This window comes from Capra hircus, assembly GCF_001704415.2.
Source record: "Capra hircus breed San Clemente chromosome X unlocalized genomic scaffold, ASM170441v1, whole genome shotgun sequence".
NCBI lineage: Eukaryota > Metazoa > Chordata > Mammalia > Artiodactyla > Bovidae > Capra > Capra hircus.
The window spans coordinates 36,791,203-36,816,771 of record NW_017189517.1 but is presented as its reverse complement, the minus strand read 5'-3'; the positions used below and the strand labels follow the sequence as shown (position 1 = coordinate 36,816,771).

The following is a 25,569-nucleotide window of genomic DNA, read 5'->3' as shown; positions in this document are numbered from 1 at the left end:
TTAAGAAAAATTCCACAAAGAAATAAGACCAAAAAGGGCTGCAAAATCAATTCCACCAATGCCATAGCAATTAAAATGACAGATCTTAACTTACTTCTGCCTGAATTGGTTGACAGCATATTTCAGCAGGGCTTGGAAAACCAGTTTGGTGTTTTAGATAATCTGAGAGAGGTGACTTTCATTTTGTCACGTGGGCGTACCAAGAGTCCAGTTCCTCATTCCAATCCACTCCATGTTTATGAAAGTTCATTAGCTGGAACAATAAGAAGGAAAAAATGTCAGTGCAGGAAGTCATCCAATCCTGATAAGTTGACACGTAGAATAAAGTTGATGGTGTTATTCATCGCTAAGGCAGTCCTGATTAAGGGTTATACGTGTGTACAGTTGGAGGAGGGACAGGCAAAGGGGAATATAGCTAAGTAAAGTGAAATAGAGCTGATGTATTCAGAGCTTACATTGCTAGAGGTGAGATCAGTTACCTACTTGCAACTGAAATTTCAAACTTCTGCTTAGCAGGGACCTGGATGGACAAATGGTGACTGATAGTTGGAAAAATCAGCAGACATCTTAAATTTTATGCTCAAATGAATGAACAATGAACCAGGAGACTAAGACCAGTTTTCAGCTGCTGGTAATTTTTACCTTTTTATTTAAAATCACAGCACCTTTTTCAATTAATGCCTATGTGACTGTGACTTACTACAATGAAACCAGCAACTACACTTCAGTAGAGACATGCGAATGTGGTGTTTATGGCTTAGCCTCGCCAGTGGCTGATGCTATGGGGGTGGTAGGCATCCCTAAGAACAATAACTACCAAGCTTGTGACTACAACACTGAGTTTACCTATACTAAGAATCCCTGGATTGCGCTGATAGAAAGAGGTAATTGTACATTTTCAGAAAAAATTCAAACAGCGGGCAGAAGAAATGCTGATGCTGTTGTGATTTACAATCTTCCAGAGACTGGCAACCAGACGATACAGATGGCAAATTTCGGTAAGAACCAATTCCCAAGGAGGATTAATGTCTTTGTTTATCTTAAAATAGTATTTCTATCTACAATGGTTCTAGGATCTGGCAATGAGACTGTTAAACAAGTGTATTTTTAATTTTTTGCCCAGCACTACTCTGAGTTACTATACTATTAATATTTGGAATAATTTGTTTCAAGAACAAAAGCAATTCAGGAAGTGGTTCCTGTTTTCCTTCATGATATTCTTAGCTCTATTAGGTTTCTCAGTGCATATTATACAATTGCTTTTTAATAAATGTGCCTTTACCTGTAAACATTAAAGAAAATATAAATGTTTTAATTTCATTCTTAATTTGTACTTTTCATTTTGATTCAGGGTTGTATGTATTCAAGTATGCAGTAACTGCAAAACTGATTCATTATTATGATCAAACAGTAGCATGTTTTAAGTGTTCAAAATGTTTACAGAAATGAGAATTCAACTATCTGCTGTATGCATGTGAGATTTTAATATTTGTGGGACGAATACATATAAAACTACTCTGTAAGAAACATTATACATTTAAAATGGTATGGCTGAAATTGGATATCTCTGCAATTCACACCAAAAGTAAAGATTTCCCTTAAAAATGTTTACTTATGACTTAAGTAAATATAATTATCTAATATATTAACTTTGTAAAGGAATTCACCTCTTAGAACTACTGCTTTTATTTTATTTTGTAAAAAATGCCGGTTTCGAAATAAATGGTTTTAAACCAATGAAGAAGTAGACTTCTGAAACAAGTCTTCTATACTTTAGGTGGATATACGTATTCTTGACCCCAGTTCAGTTCAGTCGCTCAGTTGTGTCTGACTCTTTGCAACCCCATGGACTGTAGCCTGCCAGGCTCCTCCGTCCATGGGATTTTCCAGGCAAGAATACTGGAGTGGGTTGCCATTTCCTTCTCCAGGGGGTCTTCCCGACCCAGGGATTGAACCCAGGTCTCTCTCATTATAGGCAGACGCTTTACCATCTGAGCCACCAGGGAAGCCTTGGCCAAAGGAAAAAAATAATTTCAAACAGAGTGAGATCTGGTTAAACGCAATATCAGGATAATTAGTATTCTCACCACCAAATTTTGTGTTTGAGAAAATTAATGTAAATTAAATCAACCAGATTTCAAAATTGTAAGAAAAAAATCAAATTTGTGTTGAGTAGTAGAATGATTGAAACATCCAGGTTGTGTACATACAATATGGCAATTTGGTACTAATGTTTGAAAACCAAGCTGCTTATTTCTCTGGTTATTGAAAAACTAGGTAACATGGTCTTTAGCAGTACAAAATTGTTGTAAATGTACAAAACTCTACTTGCTACCTTTTATAACAGATGCTGAACATCACCAGAACCCAAGTATTCACATTGTTTTTTCTTCTGAAGTTAAGAGTACTCCATAAGCATTCCCTGTGTTCCTATATTTTTACAGATGAGTTTTATTCTTATAAAAATAAAATGAGGCAGCTTTCTGTTGAAAATTAGGAGTTAAACCTCTTCTAAGGAACCTATGTGCTCTGTTTCAAATTAGAAACTCTTAAGTATTCAAGGTTTCCTTTTACATGGACAGTCACATTCTGCTGTTTACTCCCCTGGTTTATTTAGCAAAAATTTTTAACTTGAATTTAAAAGATTGCCAAAACAGTAAATCTCTCCAAAAGGCATGCACAGTCATTTGAGTATATGTCTCTGAGTACAGTTTAAGAAACAAAGCAATTATATTTATCATCTTTATCATTGAATATATAATACAAAAACATTTATAAAAACTACAGCATTGCTCCTGTTTTAAAATAAGCACATGGGAAAAGATACATTATCACAGTAATTGTAATAGTTAATATTTATTGCCATTTAATATATGTCAGGCACTGTTTTAGGGTCTTTATTTTAACTAATGAATGGTGATCTTTAACACTGAATGATCCCAATCCCCCAAAATTAAAATTGTAAGTTTAGTGTTTTGCAGTTATAAGACTTGTCAGCCAGTGTGTCATTGGAGTTCTTCCTTCCTAGAAATTTCTCTTAGATACGAACTATTATGTAATGCAGTTGACAAACAACAAACATTAGGAATTGTGTGGCTATGAAAAGTCAATGATCAGCCCCTAGACCATTAAAAACTGAGTCATTATTATATAACATAAGCCAAAATTGTGTTTGTTTTCGCTATCTTTCATTAGTGTGTGTGTGTGTGTGTGTGTGTTTTCAGTCACAGAGCATGGGGGAACAACTCCTGCTCCTTCTACAAAAGCTCTAGGCTTTACCTTCCATCACCTTATCTTTTATCAGCCCTGAAAACCACCTTTTTGGAAAACCACACTCTACCTGCCTCAGGGCTGTAGCACCCTTTCACTTCCTTGGTTCCCACTACCTCTTCATTCCTTCAGTCTCATTTTCCATGCTAGGCCTCCCTAGCCTTTCCATAATGCTGTGCCTCTTTATGTCTTATTGATGTCAACACCCTCCAACCAAAGGCTGCTAGGAACAGACCTGTAGTTTTAAAAGTTGGATTTATTACTTACTGCAGCAAAAGAGGAATGCATACCATCAAAAACAGTGGGGCTTTAGAAAGGATTTCTAAGATTTGGGCTTGCTTCAGATGACTCAGGGGAGGATTTATGGAAACAGGCCTTTGACCAGACATCCCAGTTTGCCTGAGACAGGAATTTCCTGGATTGTGGGTCTTGCAGTGCTAAAGCCAGGAAATTCTTGGGAAAACCAAGCTGAGTATGTCACTCTAGCTGGCACTGTTCTGGATTTGGATGCTGTCAGAAAGTAGGGCGTAATTCTGTGATTGGATTTCTAAATAAATCTTATTTGTAAGTAGGGAAGACTAATCTGAACTGGCAGATAATTGGTAAAGAAGTAATTGTCACTCATGTTTGTCAGGATGGGAGATGTTTGGTCATTTTTGTGCCTTGGATGCTGTTCATATTTTGACTGGATTCAGACATAATTACAGAATGGTCTTGTCTTTGTCTTGATTCATCATGGGTACAGAATGAACTTCTCTACTATTGGTGCTCTGTGAAATTATTTATGCTCAATAAGAAAACACCACGTCCTGATTGTTAGTACCAAGCCAGGTCCCAGATATCAGGGGCTGTTTGTCTCTTTCTCATCAACAACACACTATGTCTATGTCTATACTGCTGTGCAAATACATTTTCTCCCCCCATTTTATGTATCAGTGCTTCCCCACCCCCCTATACCCTGCCTTCAAAGTCCCCAAGAAGCCCAAGAGATGTTTCTGCACCCCTTACCTCTCAGGGTTTCATGATATGGATACAGAATGTCTTTACTCCTGGGCCCAATTCATTCATAGCCCCCCTACTAGCAGAATCCTTTTTCTGATGGGGACGACTTCAGTCTGAGACGTGCTCTCACTGAGGAAGAATGGTGTATAGCCCAGTAAAGCTTTAATTCTAAGTTTCCCAGTTTGCAGTGTATTTGGATTTGCATTTTGATGCAACTGGAAATAGAAAGATATGTTTATGGTATCCTTAAATAATTATGTAACTTCTTAACAACCCTTTCCAAATAGTTTGGAGACAGCTATCTATCCAGTTGTCCCAGATGTGTAAGAAAAGGCAGGACTCCTCAGTTATTAATGCAGAATGAATTAATTAATTCTGAGTGAATACGTTAAGTATTGGCTTTCTGACCGAACAGGTTTTTTTTGAAAGTTAAACATGCTATTAATAGGTTAATTGCCCTAAGAAGCAATTAGATTTGAATGTATTGTAGTTTATTTCAGCAAAGTCAGTAATTTGAGAGGGATAGAATGGTTCTTTATCTATTTGACTATGTTCAATGAAATGGATTACAGGGTGATGTTTATAGTCTTTCAGAATCCCCCAAACTCACCAATTCCCAAGCAGTTATGTGCATGGAAGGAAGAGTTTCATCAGAACAGCAAACTCACATGTTTTAGAAAAATGTTTTCCTAGAAATGAGGGGGTCCCTGATGGCTCAGACAGTAAAGCGTCTGTCTACAATGCGGGAGACCCGGGTTCAGTCCCTGGGTTGGGAAGATCCCCTGGAGAAGGAAATGGCAATCCACTCCAGGACTATTGCCTGGAAAATCCCATGGACAGAGGAGCCTGCTAGGCTACAGTCCATGGGGTCGCAAAGAGTCGGACATGACTGAGTGACTTCACTTGACTTCACTTCATATAAATGAAATGAGAAAATGACAAAAACTTAATAAGGCTTAGACTCTGATACACACACACACACACACACACACACACACACACACACACACACATATACACCCACACACATATATATGGACTTCCCTAATGGCTCTGTTGGTAAAGAATCTGCCTGCAATGCAGGAGACCAGGGTTTGATCCCCGAGTCAGGAAGATCCCCTGGAGAAGGAAATGGCAACCCACTCCAGTACTCTTGCCTGGAAAATTCCATGGACAGTGGACATGGGCAGGCTACAGTCCATGGGATTGCAAAGTGTCAGACATGACTGTGCGACTGACTTTCACTTCTATATATAAACTCATATATATATATATATATAGATATAGATATATAGATATATATATGGATGTGTGTTTAATTCAAGAAAACTAATCAGTTCCACTTCAAATGAATCTCAAATCTGCCTGGCACCATCTCCAAGACTTCATCCTCAGACCTCTGCAGTAACTTTCTAACTCATCTCCCTGCCTCTCTTGTTCCCATCTAAGCCCACTACCCACTCTGAAGCCAAAGTGGCTTTTGAGAAAAAACCAAACCACACCTTGTTGAAAACCCTTCAGTAGCTTCCCATGGTGCTTAGAGTACATTCAGACACCTTTCCATGTCCTCACCTGGCCATGAATCACCTGGCTCGTGCCCACCACTCTGACCTCATCTCCTCTCACCTCCCCGCACACCACCCCCTACACTGAGCTTCAGCCACACAGGGCCCTTTCAGGCCCTCAGTCCCAATAAACCATTCCCTGCCTTGAGCCTGAAAGTACTTGAAAGAATCCTCTTCTTTACACTCCCACATCTCATTAAGCATCAAGTCCTGTTGATTCAATCTCCAAGCCTTGCTGAAATCCATCCCTTTTCCCACCTCTGCTGCTTCAACCCAAGCCCAGGCCAATATGATGCCTCACCTGCATGCGTGCTAGGTTGCTTCAGTCGCATCCAACTCTTTGTGCCCCTATAGACCATAGACTGCCAGGTTCCTCTGTCCATGGGATTCTCCAGGCAAGAATACTGGAGTGGGTTGCCATGCCTTCCTCCACGGGATCTTCCAGACTCAGGGATCGAACCCATGTCACTTACGTCTCCTGCCTTGGCAGGTGGCCTCTTTACCAGCTGAGCCACTGGGGTCCTGGACCATGGCAATAACCTCCCAGCAGCTCTCCCTCCTACTCTCGCCCCCCTACAGAGTCTTGTCTTCCACCTAGCAGTCAGAGTGATCCTGTGGAAAATGGAATTCAGTCCAAATCAGAATAAAACTCAGGCTTCATGCAGGTTCTACAAGACCCTGGGTGATGAGACCTGATTCCACACCCCTCTCCCCCACATTACTATGCCTCCGCCACTCTTGTCTTTCTTGTTTCTAAACCAAAAGAGCTAGCTTTTGCACTTGCTGTCCCCTCTACTGAGGTCATTTCTGTTTCATGTTTTCATATAATGCTGCCTCCAAAAATATAACTGTGTCACTAGTTTCTCGACATGGCAGCTAAAACGATCTTCTAAAAATAGAGGTCAGATCACATTGCTACTCTTCTCCAAACCAACCCCCGTTGGTTATTCTTCAAATAAAATCTAAACTTTACCATGCCTGGAAGGACTTGTATGATCTGGCCTCTGCCTGCCTTCCCAACTTAACACTGCCACCCACCCTGCCTAAAGCCTAACCACTGACCCTCAAATATTTTCACCAACTCACAAAGCTTTTTCTGTGAGGCCCTTTGGGCTTGTTTTTCTCCTCATCACCATCATCACTACAATACATATTACTCTGAATCCCAGTTTAAATGTCTCTTCTTCACAGAGATCTCCCCTGACCACATTAATTACAATCAAAACCGGGTGCTCATTTCTGTTGAAATCTCTTATAAAGTGTAATGACTGTCTGATTTGCTTATTATGTGTCTCTCCCACTTGATTGTAAGTTCCAGGATGGCAGAGAACATGTCACTCATTGTACAGAGCATAGTGCAGAGTCTTCACTAGTTGTTAAATGAATGAAAGGTTAAGAAACTAAAAAGCAACTTCCTTTTATATATGAAAAGATGGACAGGTTCAAATGAAGTTTAGGTGAATTCAGCAAACTATTTCACTCTAAAGTTGTTTTTATTTTTCCCTATGCAGGTAATACTTTCTCTTTTAAAAAAACAAAACACAAAATATAAAGTTCCCCTTGACCATTGCCCCCAGTCTCAGGCCTCTCCCAAAGATAACCATTGCTTCATTCAGTAGGTAACCTTTCAGGCTTTTTGTATTAATTATTGTATATATATATACCAATAGAAAATCCAAAATCAACTGTCTTTTATTTTTCACATTAATGAAGTTATTCTGCAACTTGCTTTTGTCACTTAACAGTAGGAACTGGAGTTATCTCCATGTTAATAAATTCATATTTAGGTTGTGTCGATTTTTAACTGCTACATAATATTTCATAGTGCAAGCACACTCATAACTTATTCAACCACTCCTCTACTAATGAACAATTAGGTTGTTTTCAACTTTGTTTTTTTAATAGACAATACTCCAATGAACATAATTAATGCTGATACCTAAGGAAGCTAATGACATTGACCTTGCATCACTATTGATGTTGCTCTTACATCTGACCATTTTGGCAAACTCCTATTTTATTTTAATAATTTGTTCTTGAATTTTCAGGATAAATGACCATTTTCTCTACAAAGTTTTGTCTTTTATACTAATTGTACCTCTTCATTCTTTCCAGTGGTCTTACACTACTCTTTAGGGTTCCAGTAGTGATAAAATGTACCTCTTTGACTTGTTCCTGACTTTACTACAAAAATGCTCCCACTGTTTCACCAGTAAGTGTGTTGTTTGCGAGAAGTTTCTGGGAGACACTCTTTATCAAGTTTCAAGACTTTAGTAAGGCTTTTGAATCTTGTTATCCTTACTGGCAAGCTATAATATAAATACATATGTATAGGCATATATTTACGGGAACAATAGGTAAAAGGGACAGTTTTGTTTTTCTTCCTTTTTTTTTTTAAGATATCATATCATTGTATTGGTGCCTTTTTATTGACTGCACCACACAGGTTGAGGGGTCTTAGTTCCCCAACCAGGAATCCCACCAGCGCCTTCAGCAGTGAAAGTGCCAAGCCCTAACCACTGGACTGCCAGGGAATTCCCAGGTGCCCTTGATAAAAGGGTTGAAAATATTTTTGTTGCTTATACATATGACTTCAAGTTGAGTGTCAAATTGTAAGATACAAGTGAAATTTAAAAATATCTTGACAAATTAGAAAAAGTGTCTATTAAAACAAGATGAAGTGCCACAGAAAATAGTAAAGAATAATAAATATAGAAACAGATGTAAAACAGAAAAATCTTAAGACAAGTTTATAACCAAAATATTTGACAGTTACATTGTGCATGCGTGCTAAGTCACTTCAGTTGTGTCTGACTCTGCGACCCTACGGACCATAGCCCACCAGGCTCCTCTGTCCATGGGATTCTCCAGGCAAGAATACTGGAGTGGGTTGCCATGCCCTCCTCCAGAGGATCTTCCTGACCCAGGGACTGAACCTCCATCTCTTGCAACTCTTGCAGTGGCAGGTGGGTTCTTTACCACAAGTGCCACCTGGGAAGCCCAGTCACATTGTACCACAAGTTAAATAAAACTAGCATGATCATGAGATGTACCAGCAAGTATATAATATGTTAGGCCTGGAAAATACCATGGTTATGCTTGGAATTCACAAAACTCTGAAAATATCATAAGCCTTACTATAACCTGGCTTACAATAAGAGGATTTTAGTACCTCTCTCTCATATTCTCACATAAATTCCCAAGTGTCTGTCTCTTTTTCTCTCCCCGCCCCCACCTCCCACCATATAGACACAAACATAGACAACTGCATAAGTTTATGTTTTTGTAAGTGAGTTAAAGATACAGTACCTCTGAATGCTGGTTTCCAGAAAAAAAACAAAATGAGTAAATTCACTATGAGCTATTTAAAGGACATTTTATCTCCCCTTTCTCCATTTTAAAATCTAGGAATATATTTTTTAGTCAAGGAATATTTCGTAAGTCTAAATATGTGCTTTTTGTTTATTAATATATTCTCTGCTTAACTCCTGTCCTCTTTCTCCTAAACTAGATGGAGAAATGCCTGAATAGCATTGCATACAATAGAACAGTTCCTCTTAAGTAAGCTCTTCATTTTCAGCAATCCTTGGTTCCTAAGTCCTCTTACCCTAGCTAGTTCTCTTCCATCACTCAAGCTTACCTTCCCTAGACAGCAAGGACTCTATGTAAAGAAATTATATCCAAAAAAAAAAAAAGAAATTATATCCATTTCCATCTAAACTCACAAGTCTTATGTCCTACTCATTTAGGTAATTATTAGATATGCCAGAGCTACTTTAATAAAGTATCCCAGGGAGAACTTTACTAGTTATCTCTAGAAACATGATTTAAACAAACAAACCTGATTTCTGATGATAATATCAGGACCTTTGACAGAACTGTGGAACAGGAAATTGGAGGAAATCATATTTCAGAGCATCCCTTATCACATCATACAAGGAGCAATGTACTCTACCTAACATTTTAGATTTTTATACATATCTCATATTTGTATCTAAATTTTAATAATATATGTTATTATGTGATTTTCTAATGACTTTACATGCAGTGATACATAGTGATACTATACGGTTAAATAAATTGGTCTCTGGCAGTGATCAGTAAGTACATTGGCATCTCCTTAGTGGAAAGTACAAATAGAGGGAAATGAAAATGTGCTCAATAATTCACTTGCTCTTAATTTTTAAAAAATGATTGTCTCCATATCATTATCCCTAAGATCTGGGGCTCTTTTCATTCAGTATTGTACCTAAGTCCTATTAAAAACTGGTTTTCCTTGCCCTTTATGAGGGCAGTTGTTAACAGTAAATATTCTATTAGCTCTGTGCTGCACATAGTGTAATTAATCATTTCAAAAATCCATAAGGTACAAAGTGTCAGTATTCATATTTCATATCTATGGAAACTGAGACACAGAAAGGTTGGTTAACTTTCCCCTCATAGTCATAACAACTAGTAGATTACAAAACTAAGGTTTGCAATCCTAACGTCAGAACCTGTGCTTTTAAACAGTACACAATAATACCCTTCTGGTGAGCATACACAACACAAGGTGACATACAAAATAGTACCAAAACACGATCATTGCCATCAAGAGGAAAACGTAGTAGGGAAAACCGATATCTACACAACTAGTAAAAGGCAGAATATAAAAAGCACTATTCAGAGAAGTGTTGAGATTGTTGGAGCTGAAGAGGTTAAGAAATTATGAGGTCATAGTGTTGGAAAGGTCATCAATGTGGGTGCATGTTAAAGTTATAGAAGATGATAGCAAAGAACTCAAAGATCAGGAGTGGGAATATATAAGGAAGCGCTACCTGAGGAGGCAATTAGGAAGTGAACTATTTCTGTGAAGATTTCACAAGTTGAGCAGATCAGGATGATAATCATGTCCAGAGTCTAGTCACGACAGTGGAGTGACTACAGTGGAATAGAGACAAATGTCCCTGAGGTTGAATCACAAGGAGGCCAGACTGTTGGATGATGGAAGAACTTAGGGTGGAGAGAATGACTGTGATTCAAATGCCAAAGTCTTCATGTTCGTGGGGGAATGACTAGGAAGTTGGTCCATAAACAAATAGGGAGAGAAAGACTTGGAGGTGATAAAACCAAGTGCCATAAGTCTCTTGACTGCCATGAGTTTCTAAGAAATGGGTTTTACTCATGATGGTGGGGGGAAAGTGGTCTAGAAACAACCATGTGGGAGTGAGGAGACCCTCTATATCTCTGAAATATGTGGGATACAGAAGGATGAACTGTCTTTATTAAAAGTAACTGAAGGAAAAGTGGTGTCCTCTGGGGTAAGATGGGTCAGGGACCATAAGAAAATATCATAAGTTTTAGTATAACCCTCAGTGAAGAGGAAATGAGGGAATTTTACCAGTTAAGCATGTGTCATGGAACCAGAGACCTGGAAGACTCAATGGAAACTTTGGGGCAAAGAAGAGTGGAAGAAGAAAGTAATGAACAGAACATAGAGGGGAGCACAGAATGAAGATTAAACAAATTAGCTTCCATTTGGGACAATAACTAAGGATGATATGAATGTGAGACCAGGAAGCATTAGTGTGAAGGTAAAGATGTCTCAGACAAATAGAGGACTTGGTTTACCAGTGTAAAAGGCTGGCAGTGTATATAAAACTTAAGAGAATTATTCACAAGAGAGCAGGAACTCTTGAAAAAGTTGAGAAGGGCAGAGCTGAATACAGTAAAGATGAAAATATAAAAGAATTGAGATCAGTAGGGTCCTAGAGCTGTGGCTATAGATTATAAGAGTGAAAGAGGGGAATGTTAATGTTTGGGCAGGGAGGGAGAGTACACTGAAGGTAATAGATGCTGAATGACCCAAAAGTAACCGCCTTATGTTTCCAAATGGAACTTCTTTAAAGTCTTAAACCAGGTGTAAGTTGGGACTTGCGTCCAGTGTTACATAGATATCTAGAGGATGTTTCATAAAAGTATGAAATCTTTATAAAGAGTGAGCTCATGACAAAAATTACTTGGGTCCATTTAATAAATTAAATGTTCTGGGAAATGATTTGTTTTTTTTATGACTAATGCTTTTAGTAAAAACTGGTAGAAACCTAGTCAAGGCCTTAGGATGTCAAAACTGCAATGATTAAATTCCTGGTTGCCCTGCATTCCAGAATTGAATTAAATCCAACCTACATTTACTTGTATGTATTTTTAGCTTTTAAATGGAAATATAAATTGAGTTTTTTTCCTCAGAGCAGTCAATTCAGTGATGGAGGCTGAGTAGAAGGAGTGGAGAATCAGTCAAATAGGATGTCTGACATTATTTTAGCTCTAAAAAAATACTTTCATGGACCAAATAACCATTTGTCAAATTAATTTTCCCACTGATTATTTTTATTAGCCTCTTACAGGATATAACCACATCTAAATGCTCAGTAACTTGTGTATGGTAAAGATCAGTTGCAATTGGAGGCCACAGTGGTTAATTCTTAGAAATGCATTACTATTTCAACCATACAGGCAAATGTTCTTAGAAAATTAGTCTTGTTAAAAAGCCAGGATATGCAGAAAGGCTGTATTTACCAGAGGGCTTTGTGGAGAATTCTTGGAACAGAACTCAGATGGAGAGAGGGGTTAGTTGCATTTTGGCTGAAGGAAGATGTATGGGTTCTCTGATCATTTCACAAAGAACACATCCTTTCTCCTCAGAAAACTGCAGCTCTTTGTCTGAACAAGAGAAGGAAGCTTAAAGAACGCCTAAAGAGAAATGCTAGGGCCCTAACCTGATGCATATTATACATGACACCTCCCCCATCACTCCTGGGATACAAGAGGTGAGGTTAAACACTAGGGCATAAAACCCTTGGGTGCCACTCGTCCTTGTTTACACATTCATAACCTGGGCCTAGGGATACCTCTGCAGTGAGCTTACTAAGCTTACTGAGCTTACTAAGATGTGAGCTCCTAGGGAAAGCAAGTTCTGGTTGACAATTGGGTTGTCTAACATGGGAATAGAAAGAGGCATAAAATGTGGGGTCTTTTTTTTTTTTTTCATCTAAAAAGCAAGGATTTACTTATTCATTTAACAAATACGTGCAAGGACCAACTATCAGTCCTATCTTCCCAAATTTTACATTTCATAGCTCGCTTGCTCTCAGCCTTCAAAAATGTAACAAGGGCTCTGTGAGAAGCAGTGGCATGTCATAGTGATTTAGGGCATGGGCTTGGTAGGGAGACAGATCTGGATTTGAATATAAGATCTACTGTTTGTTTTCTAGCTGTGTGATCTTGAACAGGTTATTTAACTTCTCTGAATTCCAGTCTTCTCATCTTAGTTATCTCATTTGTAAAGTGGGTATACTGCAGTACTACCTTATAGCATGGTTGTAAGGATCAAATGAGATAACACCTGTAAAGAAAGCACTTAGCATGGTGCCTATTCTATCATAGACACTCAAAAAATTGTAATAGTAGGATGATGATGATGAAGTAATTCCACTTCTTGATTTATTCCCTCTCTTTTCCTATGCAATTCTTTCTCACTTTAAACTCTTGGCCAAAATTTATGTCCCAATGAAGACTTTCTTGACTAACAACTTACCCTGATCTCTCCTTTGCTGTGGTGGTTTGGTCACTAAGCCATGTCCGACTCTTGTGACCCCATGGGCTGTAGCCCCACCAGGCTCCTCTGTCCTTCAGATTTTCAAGGCAAGAACACTGGAGTAGGTTGCCATTCCTTTCTCCACGGGACCTTCCCAACCCAGGGATTGAACCCATGTCTCCTACACTGGCAGGCAGACTCTTTATCACTGAGCCACTAGGGAAGCCCAACAGATACCATCAGTTCAGTTCAGTTCAGTCACTCAGTCATGTCCGACTCTTTGCAACCCCATGAACCGCAGCATGCCAGGCCTCCCTGTCCATCACAACTCCCAGAGTCCACCCAAGCCCATGTCCATCGAGTCGGTGATGCCATCCAACCATCTTATCCTCTGTTGTCCCCTTCTCCTCCTGCCCTCAATCTTTCTCAGCATCAGGGTCTTTTCTAATGAGTCAGCTCTTCGCATCAGGTGGCCAAAGTATTGAAGTTTGAGCTTCAACATCAGTCCTTCCAATGAACACCCAGGACTGATCTCCTTTAGGATAGACTGGTTGGATCTCCTTGCAGTCCAAGGGACTCTCAAGAGTCTTCTCCAACACCACAGTTCAAAAGCATCAATTCTTCAGCACTCAGCTTTCTTTATAGTCCAACTCTTACATCCATACATGACCATTGGAAAAACCATAGCCTTGACTAGACGGACTTTTGTTGACAAAGTAATGTCTCTGGTTTTTGATATGCTCTCTAGGTTGGTCATAAATTTCCTTCCAAGGAGTAAGCGTCTTTTAATTTCATGGCTGCAATCATCATCCGCAGTGATTTTGGAGCCCAGAAAAATAAAGTCCGACACTGTTTCCACTGTTTCCCCATTTATTTCCCATGAAGTGATGGGACCAGATGCCATGATCTTCGTTTTCTGATTGTTGAGCTTTAAGCCAACTTTTTCACTCTCCTCTTCCACTTTCATCAAGAGGCTCTTTCGTTCTTCTTCACTTTCTGCCATCAGGGTGGTGTCATCTGCATATCTGAGGTTATTGATATTTCTCCCCACAATCTTGGTTCCAGCTTATGCTTCCTCCAGCACAGCATTTCTCATGAAGTACTCTGATATAAGTTAAATAAGCAGGGTGACAATATATAGCCTTGACGTACTCCTTTTCCTATTTGGATACCATAGCAAGGATTAATTCACTGATAGTGACTTGAGTGCAAAATGGCAGATGGGATGAGCTGTGACCTAGATGCAGTACTAGACAGTTGGAGATCCAGGGACCTTGTTTCTTTCATGTCAATATACATAGCACTTAGCACAGTAACAGACTAACACTAAGCCCTCACTGATGATTGATGAATGAGGCTAAAAAGAGAAGCGTATACTCTCCCAAACAAATATTACCTACTTCACAACTCTATCTATAGTAATACCAGAAGTATTGGGGTTCCTCAACTTAGTAATAGCCTTGCTGGCTATTAACATGTTCTTTTTATCTCCATCGTCTCTCCCTGAAGCTATTTGGTGTCTCACCTTCAGCTGGCAGTCAGGACATGACTTTTGTTAGGCTGCTTCTATATAAAGCCCTGGCAATAGGAACTGCCTAGATTACCCAGTGATTCACACACCTACACAGAGGGCTTACACCCACACAGGGTCATGGGGTGGAGGATCCAAATTCCAGTTCAGGTCTTATTTTACTGCACAATATCATGGAATTAAAATGACTCTTTCACTTCTTTATATAAACTATTGTAGATGTAGTGATCTGTACATACTATGTGAATTTGGGTAGCATGTAAGAAAAACCTCATTAATTCTTACCACTGTTTAAGTTAAAAGTGTGGGGTTGGCACTTAGAAGGGTGGGGAGATGATTAACTGCTTCAAAGAATAGAAAACTGTTTTTATGCGGTACATAAAAGCAACTATTTTCCTGCAAACAATCTTTGCCTGTTCATTAAACGATCCCCAGTAGTGCTTCTCTTTGACATGATTTTAGTACCAATTCATTTGTGTTATTGTATTACTTGAAAATAATAAAGCTGCATTTCATATGTTGTTAAAATTTTAATAGGAAGGCTTGTGTGACAGGAAATCACTGAACTCTGGAAGGGCATTTGAAAGAATATTTTTTTCCGGCATATAACAGTAATGTAATCAAAGCTAATGAAATATAGAAATCTGTTCAGAGAACAGTGAAAATGATTTTAATTAATAGTCTAATTGCTTTTATGTAAATGAATGCTTCCTAAGGCACTAGAAAAATTGGTTTTCTTGTACAAGGTAACTATTCTCAGTGCAGAACTTATCTACATCATAAATTTCCCTTCATCACAGAATGAGCCCTAGCCCTTCTCCAAAATAATGAAATATTATTCTATAATTCCAATTATAGCACTTGCCAACTTCAAGCAAGTCTGATTTAGTAAAGTTTTTCTCTCTCTGCAAAATAACTTCATAATGAAAGTAGAGCTCTATTTTCTTTATTCTATATACTTGGACTGTATTTCTGACAATGAAAAAAGTTAAATCTAAGAGAATATCCACATTGTTCATTTGTGAAAATTGTTTTAACTCTTGGATATCCTATTAATACTTCTCTGAAAAAAAATCAATGTCCACAGCCCATTAATCCTCACTCTGTGAATACTTAAAATGTTAGTAAAGTGGTAAATAAAAGATGCATCTCTTTCAAGCACTAATACTTCACATACCTGGTCCCTTAGGCTGCCATTGAATGGACCTATGCTCTTAACCTGTAATTACATTTGAAAAACAGGCAGTTGTGGTGTTCAGTGGTTTTTTTCTGACATTTATCTGGGACATTTTTATGCTATAACTTCTTATGGGAATATTTCCATTCCCTTACAATAAGATCTTGGAGACAGTATATACTGGGTTGACCAAAAAGTTAGTTCAGGTTTTTCCATAAGATGGGATGGAAAAACCCAAACGAACTTTTTGTCCAATCCATATTTTTAAAATACCTTCTCAAATTATGTACCTATTGCACGTGAGAGAAAGAAAATTTTTGCTCAGAGCAGGAGGGTAATTCAAGACTTCTTTGCATTCAGCAAACAAAAGGGCAAAAAAACAAAAACACAAAACCCCTATTGTCTTAAATGTACCTGCAGATAAATGTAATACTACAATCAGATTGTAGTATTCTGATTTCTGAAAGGCTACACAGTAAAGCACCATGTTCTACTGAAATATGAAAAAAAAGGTAATCTAAATTCCTTTAGTATGTTTGTTTTCCTGTCCTGTAGTTAGTTTCACCTTTGACATACCACTAACATTCATAACAAAAGGAAAGCAGCAAAGACTAATATATACCACAAGGCAGATTTCTATAATGCTCCAATCATTATCTTTGCAGTTATTATTTATTTTGTTAATAGTAGAAGCAATTGGATGCTTCAGAAAACTCAGAGTACAATGATTTCATTGAGGGCATTGACTTAAATGAGTCTGGAAGAATTGTCAGTTTGATAAAAATGATAACCTTTTTGACTCCTTTTTGACTCCTAGGGCTCCAAGAGCTGATCTTGGTGCCTTAGCGAGAAATTCATTAAAAAAAAAAAGCCAGTTATATTCTGGCCAGTTCTATTTTTTTGAGTGCCAGTTGGCACTGGGTAGAGGAGAAGCAATAGTCTCTGGATTTTGTCTATTTTCATGATTTGCTTCTTCTGAAGCTATAAGCAGGAGCATGTGGTCAACTAAAATGTGGCAATTATAGTTTCTACAAATGAACTGTGTACACCCCCATTTGACTGTAAGGAATTGGTGGGAAAGATCCTTGCTGGATATTTGTTAATATAACATAGAGGATATTAAAAAATATTTTGATCCAACAAAAATATGAAAATAATTTTCGCTTGAAGAAAAAACACTGAACCTAAATCTCCATTCTTCTCTAAAATCCAAACACCCTCTTAATTTATAGGAAGGAACACCTACTGATTCATAGGATTTGGTCTCAGATAAAACCCTGGGGATGGGGGGAGGGGATAGGTAGAAATGCATCTTTGCAAACCCTGCACAAATCTTGAATTAAAATTCATCTCTTCACGGATATTCTCTTGTAGCACAATGATTTAGTTGTAATAATGTAATAATCACACAAAATATAATAATAGTAGAATTGTTTCATTGGTTTACATATTTTTGGAGCGATTTCCTGACAACGAGACGCTCTTGCTTCATAAAACACAAGGGAATTTCCAAACGCATGATGAAGTCTTCGTTTCTTTGGGTCGAGATAACGTTTAAATCTTCCTTTTGAAACCAGCTAAGTGAGCCAGACTTATTCATGCCAGAAAGACTCATGAATCTGTACTTAGGGTTTATTCATTGCATGTGATCATTGTGGGGAATTTCTTTTCTCAACCCGCTGTATAACCAGATGACACAGCATTTTTCAATTCCAATCTTATAAAAGAAAGGCCCAGCAGAGGGCATGTTGAGCATCTTTATGGCTAATCCAAACACCTTGGTACTTGCCTCAAGGATATTTAAGCAGTAACATAACATATTTGCATCTGAAGTAAAATTTCCAGTGTCTTCTGACGTCATATGGCAACTCTTTCAATTAAGAGAACACCAAGATACTCAGTCAAGTTCAGCCAAATAGATTTAAATAAAACAAAAATCAATATAATTGATTACTTTAAAACCAACTACCTTGAAGATGTGAATAAATTCCCAGAATGAATAAGACCAGTGAGTTCATAGATCCTCTTTAGTGGTTACATGCTCATAGGCGATAGACAGAATATAAATATGCTAAGTTATGCCATTAATTTAATTATCTGCATGCAGCTAGTCCACTGGCAGTGTTTAAATCTCAGGCTAACTTTCTTTGATCACTCAAGCTACTTCAGAGTCACCTCTTATGGGTCTGAAGGGAATGCCTGCATAAAACATAAGATTAAAATGTGCTGAAAAATGCATTTCAAAGCCAACTCCAAGTGTCTTTGATAATCTGCTCTTTTGTATTATCTGTATCACTGCTTCCCATATACTTGTATCTATAACTGAGATCTGACTCAACTCTTTCTTAGGGGACTAATAAACAGTGACCCTAAGAAATCTAACCCTTCAGTAGAATAATTCTGGTGAGCACCTAGTTTAGGTGGAAAATGAAATTCAATTAAAAAATTTTAAAGTTGATTCCAATATTTGAAGGAGAAAGCCAGACAGGCAAGAATATTATTTGCATTTTAAGAATATAATTCTAATAAGAGAAAGATCATCAGAGCTTTAGTAAATGACCACTACTTTAAGCATGAGTGCCCTCTATTTCTAAATACTTGACAGACTGCAATGAATGAGAAAATTGCAAGACACCAGTTCTCTTACATTTTTCTCCATCTTTTTTTCTGCCCTCACATCTAAAATGTTACTCAACTCAGCTATTTATCTTCCCATCACAGGAGTTAAAAATCTTGCTTCCCCTCTCTGTTTTAATAACCCTTTGCCACAGTTAGTATCATATATGTTTACATGACACCAAAATAAATAAAAAATACTAGTTGAACAAGGCAACTGAATGTTCGACTTTTAGCCAGGTGTTTTGCTATTATGTAGGTAAGCCTGACTCTTGAATATCTCCTGAAATTATTCATCAGTATCTCTGTTGTCTTCCAAAATAATGCACTTGAAACAATTCTTCCTATTTGCAAGTGCCAGCCTTGTTTTCTTCTGCCATTATATACAATAATTTAAATGGTAAACATTCAGTGTCTAGAGCCTACCTAGTTCACAGGCATCTCAGTTAGTCCCTTGGTTAAGACCAATACAAAAATAAACATTTGTGGATAAAATGGAATCGATCTAAAGGAGGAATTCTTAAGCTGCAGTCCTTGGAGATGCACAGATAGGTCATACAAAGTCTCTATGAGCTGAAGTATTCTTTTTTTTTTTTGGCCACGTGGCATGTGGGATCTTGGTTTCCTGACCAGGAATCAAACCTGCACCTTGTGCACTGAAAGGGTGGAATCTTAACCACTGAGCCACCAGGGAAGTACCAAGATAAAGTATTCTTGAAGTTACCAGTACATGGAGTCGATTTTTTAAAAAATCATTCTAAATGTCAAGAGCAATGCAGTCCAATAGAACATTCTGCAATGATACAAACTTCTATCTCCATGCAGTCCAATATATATAGCCACAGCCTTTTGTGGCGGTTGAGCACTTGAAATGTGGCTAATGTGCTTGAAGAACTGAATTTTTACTTTTATTAAATTTAAATAGGCACAGGAGGTTGTTGACTACTGTATTGAACAGTTCAGCACTAGATGAACATTAACACGGGGTCACTGGGATAAACTTCATGAGGTCCATGGAGTCCTTGAAACTGTGCACATATTTGTGTGTGTTCATTTACTCTGTACATAAGTTTCATCAATGGACATGGGTTTGAGCAAACTCCAGGAGATAGTGAAGGGCATGGAAGCCCGGCATGCTATATAGTCCATGGGGTTACAAAGAGTCAGACACGACTGAGCAACTGAACAACAACAAAGTTTCATCAAAGTTTCAGAAGGAACTCTGGCCCCCCAAAAAGTTAAGAATCATAGCAAAAACAGAAGTAGTGCCCCTGTTTGGGTTGTATGCCTCCTAACAACATAGTTAGAACTAGAAACTTGGTGAATTTTATTGTTTTTTCAAAAACGTACTGTCTTAAGAAAGCATCTGAATCCCTTGGCAAAAAAAAAAAAAAGAAACGTGGGGGGAGATAATTTCCTAGAGTTAAATTCATTTCTACAACCAACACACATTTCTCTTTTCAAAAAACTTATTTTGAGATAATTGTAGATTTATGTGCAGTTGTATGAAATAGAGATCCAATATACCATTCACCTAGTTTCCCTGAATGTTATCACCTTATGTAACTATAGAACAATATTACAACCAGGAAATTGACATTATTGCAATCCACTGAACTTATTTAGATTTTACTAGTTTTACATGCACTCATTGCATGTTCTGGGACTTCCCTGGTGGCTCAGATGGTAAAGCATCTGCCTAAAATGTGGGAGACCTGGGTTCAATCCATGGGTTGGGTAGATACCCTGGAGGAGGAAATGGCAACCCACTCCAGAATTCTTGGCTGAAAAATCCCATGGACAGAGGAATCTGGTAGGCTACAGTTCATGGGGTCGCAAAGAGTCGGACATGACTGAGCGACTTCATTTTACTTTCTATTACATCTTCTATGCAGTTTTATCACATGTGATCACCACCACAGTCAAGGTTCAGAACAATTCCATCACTACATTGTTCCCTCATGTGGCCCTTTTATAGTGACACACACCTCCACCCCATACTCTTTCCTTGACTCTGCTGCTGCTGCTAAGTCGCTTCAGTCATGTCTGATTCTGTGCGACCCCATAGACGGCAGCCCACCAGGCTGCCCCGTCCCTGGGATTCTCCAGGCAAGAACACTGGAGTGGGTTGCCATTTCCTTCTCCAATGCATGCAAGTGAAAAGTGAAAGGGAAGTCGCTCAGTCGTGTCCAACTCTTCGCGACCCCATGGACTGCAGCCCACCAGGCTTCTCCATCCATGGGATTTTCCTGGCAAAAGTACTGGAGTTCCTTGACTCTCAGTTCAGTTCAGTTGCTCAGTCGTGTCCGACTCTTTGCAACCCCATGAATTGCAGCACGCCAGGCCTCCCTGTCCATCGCCAACTCCCGGAGTTCGCTCAGACTTATTTCCATTGAGTCCGTGATGCCATCCAGCCATCTCATCCTCTGTCGTCCCCTTCTCCTCCTGCCCTCAATCCCTCCCAGCATCAAAGTCTTTTCCAATGAGTCAACTCTTCGCATGAGGTGGCCAAAGTATTGGAGTTTCAGCTTTAGCATCAGTCTCTCCAAAGAAATCCCAGGGCTGATCTCCTTCAGAATGGACTGGTTGGATCTCCTTGCAGTCCAAGGGACTCTCAAGAGTCTTTGCCAACACCACAGTTCAAAAGCATCAATTCTTCGGCGCTCAGCCTTCTTCACAGTCCAACTCTCACATCCATACATGACTATTGGAAAAACCATAGCTTTGACTAGACGGATCTTAGTTGGCAAAGTAATGTCTCTGCTTTTGAATATGCTATCTAGGCAACCATTAATCTGTTCTTCATTACTACAGTTCTTCATCTCAAAAATGTTATATAAATGGGGTCATACTGTCTGTAATTTTTGCAGATTGGCTTTTTTCACTCAGTGTAATTCTCTGGAGATCCGTTCAGATTGTTGCATATATTCATAGTTCATTCTTTTTTATTGCTGAGTAGTAATCCATGGTATGGATGTATCACAATTGGTTAACTATTCACCTATCAAAGAACATTTGATTTCTTTCCAGTGTGGGGCAACTATGAATGAAGCTGCTATAAATGTTCATATACATATATTTTAGTGAACATAATTTTTCATTTATTTAAGAGAGGCCCAAGACTAGTATTGCTGAGTTATATGGTAGTTATATGTTTAATTTTATAAGAAACTCCAAGACTTTTCCAAATTTGCTATACCATTTTACATTCTCACTGACTGTGTGCGATGCACTTTCTCCACATTCTCACCATCATTTGGTGTGGTCATTTTTTTAAGCCATTCTGATAGGTATGCAGTGATATCACATTGTGGTTTTAATAAACATTCCCCTAATGGCTAATAATGTTGAACATCTTTTCATGTGCTTATTTACCATCTATATATCCTCTTTGGTGAAATGTGTGTTCTTGTCCCAGGGGGGAAAAAAGCATCACAAATAAGAATGGGTTTTTTTTTACATAGGAACTTGAATAATACCAGTGAATAATATAGTTTTATAAAAGAAAGAAATGCTGTTCAATCAGGAATTTTTACTGGCTATCTGCTAAGATAGAAGCCTTAACATTAATTGATACTTACAGTGGCTCAACGGTAAAGAATCCTCCTACCAATGTAGGAGACATGGGTTCAATCCCTGGATCAGGAAGATTCTCTGGAGAAGGAAATGGCAACCCACTCCAGAATTCTTGCCAGGAAAATCCCATGGACAGAGGAGCCTTGCAGGCTACGGTCCACGGGGTTGCAAAGAGTCAGACATGACTGAAGTGACTAAACCACAACCACCACCACCATCCCGGTGAAGATGTTTCTGTGGAGAAGTAGAAAAATAGAATCCAGGAACAATACTTGGCTTTTTGATTCCTTGACCTAGAGAGAATTGAGAGAATACAAATGAATGGAGAGATAAGAGAGCTTTTGGTTAAGTATTAGATTAGGTCATTTCATGAACATGTTTTCTAGCAAGTGATATCTTTCTAGCAAGTACCACAAATATTTTATATCTTTGGTATGCTTCTGATATATTTAGATGTCATTTGTGGCCTTGTTTCTTGGGTCACAGTTGTATATACTCACCCAGATAGAGAGCTGTTTACTTCAGCTCAGGCAGAGCAGATTAGGTCATTTCATGAACATGTTTTCTAGCAAGTACCAGTACCACAAATATTTTGTATCTTTGGTATGCTTTTGATATATTTAGATGTCATTTGTGGCCTTATTTCTTGGGTCACAGTTGTATATACTCACCCAGATAGAGAGCTGTTTACTTCAGCTCAGGCAGAGCAGATTAGGTCATTTCATGAACATGTTTTCAAGCAAGTACCAGTACCACAAATATTTTATATCTTTGGTATGCTTTTGATATATTTAGATGTCATTTGTGGCCTTATTTCTTGGGTCACAGTTGTATATACTCATCCAGATAGATAGCCATCTACTTCAACTCAGGCAGGGCAGCAGAATTACCTGCAGGCAGAACTATTACTCTCCTCTAAGAAGAGCTTGAATCAAATACCTGCAATGATGATTCGGACATGCGTGCTAAGTCACTTCATTCCTGTCTCTTTTTGACCCCATTGACTGTAGCCAGCCAGGCTCCTCTGTCCATGGGATTTCCCAGGCAAGAATACTGGAGAGGGATGCCATGCCATCCTCCAGGGGATCTTCCCAAATCAGGGATCAAACCCAGTACTCTTACATCTCCTGCATTGGCAGGCGTGTTCTTTACCACCACCGCCAAATAAATCAAGACCAAATTCCTAAATACATTATTCAAGATCAATAAAGTCCTAACCTACCTTTTCTGTCCTGTCTCCCAATACTCCTCCTCTTATGCTTAAACAAACTGAAATAATGTTCCCTCAATCCCCCTGCTCTTTCCTGACTCTGAGCTTCTGTTTCTGCTGTATCCTTTACTAAAATATCTTCTCTCACCTATAAAAATCCCACCTACCCACCCCTCAAGGCCCTGCTCAGACAGATGCTACTTTCTCCATGAAATCTTCCCCCAAATCATTAAGCCAAAAGCAAACATTCCCCCATCTGCATTCACATAGGACTTTGTACCCCCTTCCAGCATCCATCTCTCTAACCACTCTTTCGTTTAAGTGTCTTGCCATTGCAATAACATGGATGAGTCTCAAATGCATTTTACTAAGAAATCAGATGCAAAAAAAACAACATACTTAGTGATTCCATTTACATGACATTCTAGAAAAGGAAAAAAAATATAGGGACAGAAAACAGATGAAGGGGTGCCAGGTGTAAAGGATGGGTGCAGGGGGAGACTTGACTATAAAGGCATAGTATGTGGAATTTGAAGGAGTGATGAAACTTCTATATTTTGATTGTGGTAGTGGCTACATGACTGTATATTTGCTAAAATTTATGGAATTGTATACTAAAAAAAAAGAGAAGTTTATTGTGTGTAAATTATACCTTAACAAACACAGTAGGAAAAAATTAATACCAGCTAGTCAGCAAACTGAAGAGGTTGCCCTACAGTTCTTGCCATCCGCTTGCATGTGTGTGCTTAGTCATGTCCAACTCTTTGGGACCCCATGGGCTACATGTAGCCTGCTAGGCTCCTCTGTCCATGGAATTTTCCAGGCAAGAATACTGGATTGGGCTGCCATTTCCTCCTTCAGGGAATCTTCTGACCCACGGATCAAACCCATGTGTCCTGCATTGGCAGGCAGGTTCTTTACCACTGAGCCACCTGGGAAATCCTGCCATCCATTTACTGTTTTTCAAATATATTCTAATGTGCCAGGCTAAAAGCTGGGGCTACAAAGAAGAAAAATACATGATCCTTTCTCCCAAGGAACTCAGTCTCTGATGGAGAAGATATGTAAATAAATAAATGCACCATAGCATGGAAGATACTATATATGATACAGTGGAGGTATAAAGGAGACAGTGGTCAGATGGACCTAGATTGTTGAGGTACTAGCCCTCGAAGCTTAGAAATTTCTACTCTATTCAATATACAATGAGAAGTAACATAATCATAGCTATGTTTTAGAAAGTACAGTATGGCAGTAATATGAAGGGTGACTTGGAGTGGGGCAGAGACTAAAAGCCGGGAGATCAATTAGAAGGCTATTTACAATTGTCTAGAAAATTAATATCACTTTTATTCCTTATTAGTAGGCTATCGAGATTAGACTAGGCTTTCAACTAAAGCTTTTATTGCCTATAATCTAGATGCACATAGGCGAAAACAAAAAAAGGGCTCACAAAATTTTCCTTGGTAAAACTGACTCCCAGTAGACTAAAATACTTAAAGGAGGGATCTGGTTGCAACTATCATAAGACTTTGTAGACATTAGAAGCTCTAAAAAATATTTATTATTCTAATGAATAAATTCAAGAATGTGTGAATTTTATTTTAAGTCACTGAAGTTCCGAAAGAGAAAATCATAAATCCTGCATGCTCAGTGATGCTTATCACTTAACATTTTGTATGTCATTTGACAGCCCAGAGGGTCAAGGTTAGTGAAACATTTTATTTTTCTAATTTGAATACTGACTGCAGTGATCAGGTGGGATTAGTCTAGCACATTTTTTCCCTGTCAAGTCCATTCTTTGCTTGTTCACTGCTATGTAACACGACTTGCAGTGACAGGGCTAAGATTCTGTTTTTAAAAAATAAGATAACAGCAGGCATTATAAATCTACACTAGAACTACCCTTAGACTTCCCAGGTGGAAAGTTAAGTGAAAGTGAAAGTTGCTCAGTCGTGTCCAACTCTTTGTGACCCCATGGACTATACAGTCCATGGAATTCTCCAGGCCAGAATCCTAGGTGGTGCTAATGATAAAGAACCTGCC

The 25,569-nt window shown here is 38.5% G+C and overlaps 1 protein-coding gene across 1 annotated transcript in view; it reads left to right on the top strand.

The window, feature by feature from the left end:
* Positions 1 to 386: 386 nt before the first annotated feature.
* The window catches only part of RNF128 (ring finger protein 128, E3 ubiquitin protein ligase), a 98,195-nt gene continuing 73,012 nt past the window's right edge, over positions 387 to 25,569 (top strand). The window contains exon 1 of the mRNA XM_018044229.1: positions 387 to 998. Coding sequence (XP_017899718.1) covers positions 596 to 998 — 403 coding nt within the window. The 5' untranslated portion in view covers positions 387 to 595. The remainder of the gene's footprint in view (positions 999 to 25,569) is intronic.